The sequence below is a fragment of the Haplochromis burtoni genome, unplaced genomic scaffold (assembly GCF_018398535.1).
Source record: "Haplochromis burtoni strain Fernald_Lab_line unplaced genomic scaffold, NCSU_Asbu1 Contig_15, whole genome shotgun sequence".
Classification (NCBI taxonomy): domain Eukaryota; kingdom Metazoa; phylum Chordata; class Actinopteri; order Cichliformes; family Cichlidae; genus Haplochromis; species Haplochromis burtoni.
Window position 1 is genome coordinate 2,626,101 of NW_024582376.1, and position 9,686 is coordinate 2,635,786.

At 39.9% G+C, this 9,686-nt stretch overlaps 1 protein-coding gene across 3 annotated transcripts in view; it reads left to right on the forward strand.

Moving 5' to 3' along the window:
• Positions 1 to 1,435: 1,435 nt before the first annotated feature.
• Positions 1,436 to 9,686, forward strand: part of aifm4 (apoptosis inducing factor mitochondria associated 4) — a 25,185-nt gene continuing 16,934 nt past the window's right edge. The window contains exons 1-18 of one of the 3 annotated variants that reach the window (XM_042218124.1): positions 1,436 to 1,798; positions 3,623 to 3,712; positions 4,301 to 4,410; positions 4,493 to 4,602; positions 5,604 to 5,648; positions 5,734 to 5,815; positions 5,999 to 6,111; positions 6,218 to 6,304; positions 6,861 to 6,952; positions 7,056 to 7,186; positions 7,343 to 7,458; positions 7,548 to 7,619; positions 7,823 to 7,886; positions 8,057 to 8,133; positions 8,764 to 8,881; positions 8,977 to 9,075; positions 9,175 to 9,250; positions 9,351 to 9,455. In XM_042218124.1, the coding sequence (XP_042074058.1) occupies positions 3,624 to 3,712; positions 4,301 to 4,410; positions 4,493 to 4,602; positions 5,604 to 5,648; positions 5,734 to 5,815; positions 5,999 to 6,111; positions 6,218 to 6,304; positions 6,861 to 6,952; positions 7,056 to 7,186; positions 7,343 to 7,458; positions 7,548 to 7,619; positions 7,823 to 7,886; positions 8,057 to 8,133; positions 8,764 to 8,881; positions 8,977 to 9,075; positions 9,175 to 9,250; positions 9,351 to 9,455 (1,586 nt within the window). In that variant the 5' untranslated portion in view covers positions 1,436 to 1,798; position 3,623. The other 2 variants (XM_005915896.3, XM_042218123.1) reach the window with 2 other exon arrangements.

Here is a 9,686-nt window from a genome sequence, read left to right on the forward strand (position 1 = left end):
ACACGCGCGCACACATAAAACATATTAAGGATTGTACATTAACATAAAACTGTTGTCGGAACTAATTAATATTAAAATCTGTAACATAATGTTTGGAGTTTTGTCTGTTACTGTTACTATTTTTACCATTTCTTTTTGGAGCAACTGTAATCCACATTATTTCCTTAGGGATTAATAAAGTACATCTGCTTACCTGTATCTTTTGCTCGTTTCTCCTCTTCTTTTCTATTTTTTTCTAAAACTGAGCACCTGATGGCTTTGAACTTTTCTTGTCCATCTTCCATTGGTTTTAATTTTGCACTCCAGTATGAAGACAAATCCCCCATATCGAGGATCGCCACAACATAACCTAATAGACCTACACCTTAGTTCACAGATTCACTTTGTTTAAGGTGTATTTCTGGGATTTCGCACAACCCAGGATTCAAATCATGAATACACAATAGGCTTGGATTTCAAACATTATGAATGAAATGTGCTCTATTTGGAAGCAGCCAGCCTCCCTCCCGTTTTGACGGGTTGTGTGTGAGACTTTAAATCATCAAACTGTAAATTATAAATTTTAAATTGTTATTGATCCCTTTACCCCTAGTCCTAAAGTGTATATTTATTTTCTTACTCTTCTTATATTTATTGTTTGTTTACTTGCACTGCTGTAACTGGAGCCTCGTCGTGTCGTCTCTCTATATACTGGACTGTATGTAGCGGAGATGACAATAAAGTTTACTTTGACTTCAGCAGCAAGCAGGCGCACAGAGGACTCGCGCTCACTTTTCGCATATAGAATTTGTAGAAAAAACATCGGTGCAAATTATAAGTCTGTATCATGATGTCTGGTGTTTTCGTGTTTGTTGTTTTGTTTTTATTTTGTTTTATTTTGCGAGTTGGTTATTAGATGCCGGCGTTTTAGGCTAATAGTTAGGCTAACAGACTTACCTCTCATCTTTTCTTTCCTCACAAAACCGATAGATCCTCCACTTCTTTTAAGTGTCACCCAGCACAATTCTTAGCATATTTTGGTTCCTGCAAATGGTCTGTCGGGTTATTGTCTCCCCAGGAACACTTCCCTTGTGCTTTTGGGAATCTGTTCTTTCCTATTTCTGTTTTCGTTTTTCCGATTTCCATTGTGTTTTGTGCCTTTGCAGTGTTTTTCTTATCGCTGGTGTTTTCTTAAGTTGCAGTCTGTTTGGCCTCTCAGGGCCACCGTATCATCATCATCATCATCATCATCAACTCTCACCACATGACAGCTGTGATTGAACTAAAACTGGGTTATGACTTTTACATTTAAGGAATAGAAACTAATTTTCAAACCTTTATGCTTTGCCTCTTTCCATGTAGCTAATAATAGGGCACATGGCTGTACACAAGCCTGAAAACCATGCACGGCATGCTGCAGATCATTTCTGATTAAATGCCCTCCCTCCCCCCACCCTGGTGTGCCACCCCACTGACGACAGCCCAGTAACGCCCCTGCTCCTTGCTATTCTACCAAGTAAAACCTGCAAAAGCGGTTCTGCAGGTATCTATCCTCTGGTACACAGGTGTTCGTACTGATCCTTCGTTAGTCAGCGCTAATCTTTTTTTTTTTCATGGCGTAACTGTGCGGTCTGTTCCTCCCGTATACGGACTGTATACGCTATACGTGCTGTGCAGCCGATTGTCAATCCCTTTATTGTTCCTCCTCGGTTACGGTTGGCTGAGGGAGGAGCTCGCGGGACCGGCTGGCTGTCACGCGGGGGGTGTTCATCTGACAGTCTGGCATTCTCCTCCGTGCTGCTCAGCTGCAAAGAAACAGGTGAGTGCAGCCTCACGGGGCTCGCTGTTTCTTTCTTTAAACCAGCTAGCTGTATTTTTATTGTATACGTGGAAATAATGCGTAGTTTCTGCACGCGGAGATTTCGATATCGCTGTAAGCTAGATGTAAATCACAGTCTATAGCGGGGGTGTCAAACATAGGGCACGGGGGCCAAAATCTGACGGCAAAGACTCCGATGTCATACCAAAAAGTGATTTTTGCTATTTACATGTTTGTTATTTGTTTTGTTTTTTCGTTGTTTAAATATTGTTTATACAGCTAAACAGGTATTGTGATATATGAAATAAAGAGGTGGCCAGTTTTTGCAAGCATCATTATGACTCTGCTTTATTGTCCCCACTCCGTGTTTGACATTGTTATCAGCCCAGTCTATTTTATTTCTTAAAATATCTCTACAGAACTTTTATGTTTTGCCGCCAGCTTGTCCAAGTCTCTCTTGAGACTGTTTACCTGGATAAATAAAGATGTATAAAAGTCACAACAGGCAACAACTGATTGCAGCTTCTGAATTTTTAATCTCATTGTGTCTTGACATCATTTATGTTTAACAGATTATCAACAAATCGTATACAAAAGTTTTTTTGTATAAGTTTTACAGCTTTTCCTGCTGATAAAGACCTTTCCCCCTTGGCTGTTCATTATGGCGCCATTAATAAAAATAATACTAATAATAATTATAATGACAAATAATAAGTTAAAAAGTTCTAGTTAAACAATTAAATGACAGCAAAATTCCTGTTTTTTCTCTCTCTACAGCAGGATTTCATTGTCATGTAGAAAACCTGAGATGTACTGTTGGAATTGCACTTCTTTTCCTCAATTTATTTCAGGAATTAAATGCGTAGTTAAACTTTGTTACACTAAAAAAAAAAGGGCGATAAACCCTTAATTCTGATTTATACAGGCTGATAGACTACTTCAGTCATTTTGGCTGTAAAACTAAAAAAAAATATCACTGAGGAGTTACTATAATGTGAAGTGCACATGGTAAAATCTATGCAGCGCTGATTTCACCATGTGCTGATCAGGCAGCAGTGCCTTGCGACTGTCTTGTGTTACAATGACACACCGAATGTCCCCGTAAAGCTCGTCTTTTTTCTGAAATGGTTTGAATTTTGTCTGTAGCATGAAGGGTAATAAGGTTAAAGAGAGCATGTAAAGAAAAGGTTAAGATGTGAGCCATGATGTAAAATTAGTTTGGCATCATTGACCTATTGTGTGTGTGAATGTGTGTGTGAATGGGTGGATGACTGGATATGTAAAGCCCTTAGGGACTAGTAAAGCTCTATATAAATACAGGCCATTTACCATTTATTAGTCTTAGTGTTAGCCTAAAGTTTTGGCCTTCTTATATATAAATAATGATGCTTGTTTACTTCATTTGAACCCTTGTTATACTAATAGGCTGCTGTACAGCTCAGTCTGTATATGATCTTCATCGATTCTGCAGAACGAGGCAGAAAGTGTTTTCTGTACCCAACATATATTTTTTTTCTGCATTTGCTCTCTTACCTTCTGTTAATTAGAAACATAGGTGAGCTGTGATTAATGTTTAATATTTAATTACCAAGAAGCGTTTCAGTTGAAATGTAGAAGTATTTGCAATGAAAATGTTTCACAGCAGCTAAATCTATTCATGCGTGGTTATTCTGGCCGTATCCTGCATGTTGTCTGTTTTCTACTAAGCTGGTTTGTAGCTGACTTTGGTCTAGACACGCATTATCATAAATCTTGGCAGTCTGCGGGCCCACCCAGTCATTCTAACAGCAAACATGTTTACTTAGGGTGGTTAACATATTGCAGGATGAATCAGTGCCAAGAAACTGGTCAAACGGAGACCCAGGAGGAGGTGACGGAACTGGTGTGTCAGGAGGCTGATCTCAAAGATGGACAGTAAGTCACAATGCAATTCACCACATCTGCTTGTGATACCTTTGCAAACAGGAAACCAGGTCAAAAGTTCAAAATCAGTGCAGAGGGATCAGAGAAGCAGCGGTCATATACGACACAGCGAAAAATCTAAGAAAAACAAACACTGGGAGCAAAGACCTGATCTGTCACCCAGGGAAGCATGGTATCTTATTCCAACGTTTCTTAACGAAACGGTGAATGTAATTGAAAGGATATATTTGAACCCAAGATGTTATATTTTCCTAAACCAAACCAAGTGGCCGAAGTAAATGAAATAGTTTAAAGGATAAGAAAGCTCTTTGGTAGAAAGCCCTGAAGCCAGCCCTTTGCTGCTAATCTTAAAAGATGTGCAGATCAACCTTCGGGTGGCACAGTAATTGTGTGATCCACTACTTAGCAAATTAATTAGCGATATGTGGTATTTACAAGCTGTTGGGAAAGAGCACAAAGACAGGGAGTTTAAAAAAACAGAGGGACGTTAGAAACAACATCAAAATAAAAGAGGAAAATGGTAAAAAAACAAAGGTTTTTATAATGATTTCTTCTTTTGCTCCTTTTGTGTTCATGCAGAATGAAAGAAGTAACTGTGGGGGATCAGAAGGTGCTGCTAGTCCGCAGCGAGGGTCAGTACAGCGCGGTTGGAGGCAGGTGCTCTCATTACGGTGCACCTCTGATCAAGGGTAAGGACTTAAGTTAGGTCTCGGCTATTTATCTTTCTCGCTTTCTTTCACTTTCTAAGTTGCACGCTCTGTGTTAATTCAGGGACACTGGTTGGTGACAGAGTGAGATGTCCTTTTCATGGTGCGTGCTTCAATGTCAGGAATGGAGATATTGAGGATTATCCAGGTCTGGACAGTCTGCCCTGCTACAAGGTGAAATGGCACTTATCACAAGTTCATCCAGGATTTTCTTTGTCATGATTCTGGTTTTCTGCTCAGTCACTTCCTGTATTGTGAAATATTTTCTGTTGGCTTTTTTTTTTTCTCTTTAAAGCCCTCCTTCTGCCACACCTGTATTCAAGTCGTCTCTGCAGTGTATATGCAAACACCTCCTGCCTAACACTGCCATGTTGTCAGATATTCTTGGTCAAAGGCTTTAAAGAAGTTTGCGAGTGGTATTGTTTGTTTCATCCCTCACTTTTTGTTTACACCTACCTCAATTCAACAGCTGGATTTTTGGATTTGACCTCTGATTCTGTGGCTTCCTGCATTTGGGTCATTTTCTCCATTGTTTATTACATTTTCTCACAAATTGATGGATTCATTTTGTAGCTCACCTGCCCAAAGAGTCGATCAGCTTATGCCATGGTGAGGTGTCCCTCATTCATCTGTCCCATCTCGCTTCACCAGAATCACTACACCTACAGTTTTGGTCAAAAATTGGATCACTGTGATCACCTAATGCGTCTTCACTCAGATTGTGTTCAAGTTCAAGGTCATACATGTTACTTTTACAGGCAGTAACGTGTGTCTTGTGATCGCTCATGAGACGATTTGACTAATATACCGTTGAAGTTCTGGTTCCAGTTTAATGTAATTGTATAAAGAATAAAGATATATTAAAGGAGTTTAAATTAATTAAGGGCTCAGATCATTTTAACAATATTTATATTTATATTTGAGCTTATGAAAAACATTTAGGAGAGGCTGTAGTTCTTTTGCATCTGAGCTTCTCAAACAGGGAACGTTTGATCAAAAAAAGGCAAAAATAATGTATGAAAAGGGCTTTTCTTTCTAAACCTATACACATCTGGTTCTGTTATCCTATCTCATTATGGTTCAGCAAACTTTCTGCCTATTAAAAATGTTTTCAGGGAAACTATTCTGTTCACCTACAGTCAGGCAACAATCATAAATGTGGTTTCATTTAACAGGTCAAAGTTGAAGACGGCAAGGTGTACGTTTCAATCAACAAAAAAGTAAGGCAGATCAGGTATAAGACGATTAAAATGAACCAAAGTGCACTTTTATGTTGTGTTACAATGCACTGTGTGTTTGTCTCAGTCTCTGACCGTAACCAAACGGGTGAAAGAGATGTGCAGTGTGGTGCCGGACGTCAAACATACTATTCTGCTCATAGGAGGAGGTGAGAACTTTGTAATGAATATGAGATGGAAATATTCATCAGTCCTTTTTAACCGACAGGCAGGTTTAAGGCATGGCAGCTTTTTGTACTATTTAAAGTATTCAGGCAAAAGTGAAGACAGAGACTAGGAGGTATAAAAATAAAAAAAAATCACAGTCCTGAACATAGAAACTGTAATTTCAGGCCCCGCCTCTCTGGTCTGCACTGAGACGCTTCGGCAAAATTGCTACCAGGGTCGCATCATCATCATAACTAAAGACTCCGTGCCTCCATTTGATAAACCCAAACTGAGCAAGGTAAGCACCAGGATAAGGGGGTAGATGCCCATGTGTTTGTATTTCTGCCTTTTGATTTGTGTTTTTCTCTCTGAGTGGTTTTAGTGAGTGGCATTCCTTCTTTCAGGCTCTGAATGTGGAGAGCAGCAGCATCCTTCTCCGGCCAGATGACTTTTATCAACGATACGGGATGGAGATGTGGACAAAGAAAGAGGTTAGAATATATTTTTGATGCACTCTCGCCAAGTTTTGGAAATCAATCTTCTCTTGGGGAATAGTAAGATCTGCGGGCCTTAAGAGGGTCTGCTGTTTGGTAATCGGTGTAGTATTAATAGCAGTTTTATTTATTTAGTATATTTAATTATGCTCAGACTCAACGTGCTTAGCACAGAAGATAAAAACATAAATGCCTGTGTAGGTTTACAATAAAAACAGCAAAATAAAACTAAAATACAAGCAAACATACACATGCACACCCACACACACTTAGTCCAGTTTCTTGGCCTGTGAGAGAAGAAAGGTTTTTAAGTCTGTTTCTGAATGTAGACACAGCTGGAACTGACCTCGGGTCAGTAACTGAAAGTACCCTCAGCACGCTTGGATCTAATTCTGGAGATGGTAAAATGGTAAATGGACAAGTTCTTGTATAGCACTTTTCTACTTGAGCAGGATTTTAAATGTAATTGTGTTTTGAGCTGGGAGCCAGTGAAGTGACTTGACTACAGGGGTATGTTTTTGTGTATGTGTAAGGTTTGTGCGTTGCTTTGCAGGTGGTGTCAGTAAATCCAGCCAAGAAGGAAGTGAAAATGAGTGATGGCACTCTGCAGCGTTACGACCAGCTCCTCATCGCAACAGGCTGCAGGTGAGACCGTCTTTAATGAGCAAAAGCAAACGTACATTGTATGTGTCACAACATGTCACAAGTTGTGGTCCCTTTTTAAAATTTTATTTTTTTTTGTTCACAGGGCACGGCCGCTCACCTGTCCTGGTTCAGACCTGGAAGGAGTAAAGTTACTGCAGAGTTACGAAGACGCCAAAGACATTTACAGCTCCAGCCTTGGCCAGAAAGTAGTTGTTACCGGAGCGTCTTTCATAGGTTATTAAATAAGGTTTCTTTTTTTATGTTAAAGAATGAGACATCTTTCATCTTTTTGCCCATCGGGGTTGACGTGACGCTCTTTGCTCATAGATATCTGACAGCTATGGCACACAAATGTGCACGTCGCTGATGAGCTTTTCATTTGCATATTAGGTATGGAGGTGGCGTCCTACTTTTCAGACAAAGCTGCCAGTGTGGCTATGGTTGGCACTACTCAATACCCGTTTGAGCGCACTCTGGGGTCAGAGATCGGCCAGCTGAGTATGCAAGTGCGCGACTATGATGACAACAGTTTTCAGTGCTACTCTTTTGGATTTTTTTTAATTAACATAATTAAAACACAGTTTTTCACTTTCAGATGTTGGAAGAAAAAAATGTGAAGTTCCACATGAACGATCGAGTCACCGAGATCAGAGGAGAGAATGGGAAGGTATCTCTGCCTGCCATTATTTTCATGACGGACGGTTTGGTTAATGATTGTAGAACAGGAATACATGTCACCCGCAGCATTAGTAACAAAGATCAAACATCAACCCTCATGGTATCGCTTGTAAAATAACCCATTATCTCTGAAGTCTAATATATTCTGCTTAAACAGCCATAACTGATGTTTTTTTGGGGGGGGATTTTCAGGTGAAGCAGGTGGTGTTGAAGAGTGGTGTAGTCCTGGAGGCTGATGTTGTGATTGCTGGCATTGGTAGTTATTTTTCTACTTCAGTGTTTAGGTCTGCCTGAAATGCAAATCAAGTTTGGGAGTGTTTGAGTGTGGAGACGTTTGGATGTGTGGTGTTTGCTAACATTGCTTTATGAGTGATGAAACTTCCTGTGTAGTTCCACCAATATCAGAGTCAAATATATGTTTTTCAGGTGTAATCCCCAATTCAGACTTACTGGCAGGAAGCGAGGTGGAAGTGGATTCAAGGAAAGCTGTGATTGTTGACAAGGTAACGCAGCCTGTAGAGGGCACAGCCGAACTTATGCTGATATAACTAAAGCATGGCACCCAGAGGTGTCTACGTTTCTTTAACTGTTACCGTAAGCTTTGATGGTGAGCCAGCATCGTCAATATGAGTACACTTTTGCTTTTCCTACATTAAAAAAATTAAAACTTTTGCTTCGAAAAAGGTCTCTTTCTTACATTATCTGCACATCTGATGACCGCTAACCAAAATAAACCTGTCAAATCAACAGTCTGGTTCATTCTTACAAAGAATGAATCTAAGTTCATGATCATAGTAATGTTTCCTCAGTTTAAAATAAATAAATAAAACAGCATCTAACAGAGTCATAAACACTCTCAAGGAGGCGAAAGTGTTATTTTCAAAGTCTACAATCAAGAGACAGCGTCATGAATGTAAATGGAGAGAGTTTACATCAAGGTGCAAACTACTGATTTCACTCAAGGACATGGAAGGCCAGATTAGACGTTGCCTGAAAACATACAGAGGCAAAAACTAAAAAAAATATAGCCCTAACTGTGTGCCCTGATGAATGGAGGGAATAGCTGCACGTATGTATTTTACACGTCTTATGTTGAGGTTCTTGCTGTAGCCTTTATTCATCTATTCTAACAGTTCATGAGGACCAACGTACCAGATATTTTTGCCGCTGGAGATGTTACCTCTTTCCCTCTGACCATTCGAGGCGACCAGAGGGTCAGCATTGGTCACTGGCAAATGTCACACGCTCACGGTGAGAGGCTAAAGGACTGTGTTTTTCATTCAGTCGAAAACTTATAATGGGTGATTTAATGCCGAGTTAAACCTTATCATTGTCTTTTGTACCAGGAAGAGTAGCAGCTCTGAATATGCTGAAGAAATCCACAAAAATCGAGTCTGTTCCTTTCTTCTGGACTGTTTTGCTTGGGAAGAGTATCCGATACGCCGGTGGAGTGTTGACTTCTAAATGTCACCTTTAAAATGTAATTTTTTTTTAAGATGAGGCTGTGTTAAATCTTTGTTCCTCCTCTCATTTCCTCTTCCTAGGCTATGGGGAAGGATACACAGAAATTATATTCAAAGGCAAAATGGAAGAAAGGAAATTTCTGGCTTTCTACATAAAGTGAGTGCAGAGTTAGCCCTGAACAGCTGACCATAAGCTCGTCCTCTGTGTGTAAAGTTTCTCACGTTACCCTTTTTTTTTTTTTTTTTTTTTTGGACAGGGATGATGTGGTGGTGGCAGCGGCCAGCCTGATGTTCGATCCTGCCGTGGCTCGCATCGCAGAGCTGATGGCTAGAGGCCAAATCTTAACAAAAGCACAGGCTCAGTGAGTGCTGTCCTGCATTTATACAAGTTAGACTGTAAAATATACAAAAATGTTTAGTTCCTCAACTGTAATATTGGTTACATTTGTTGTTGGTTTCTTCCTGTTAAAAGGGAGTTTTTCCTTCCCACAGTTACCAAGTGCTTGCTTGTCGGGAGTTGTCTGACTGTTGGGGTTTTCTCTGTATGATTGTAGGGTCTTACCAAAAAAAGCACCTTTAGGTGATATATATAT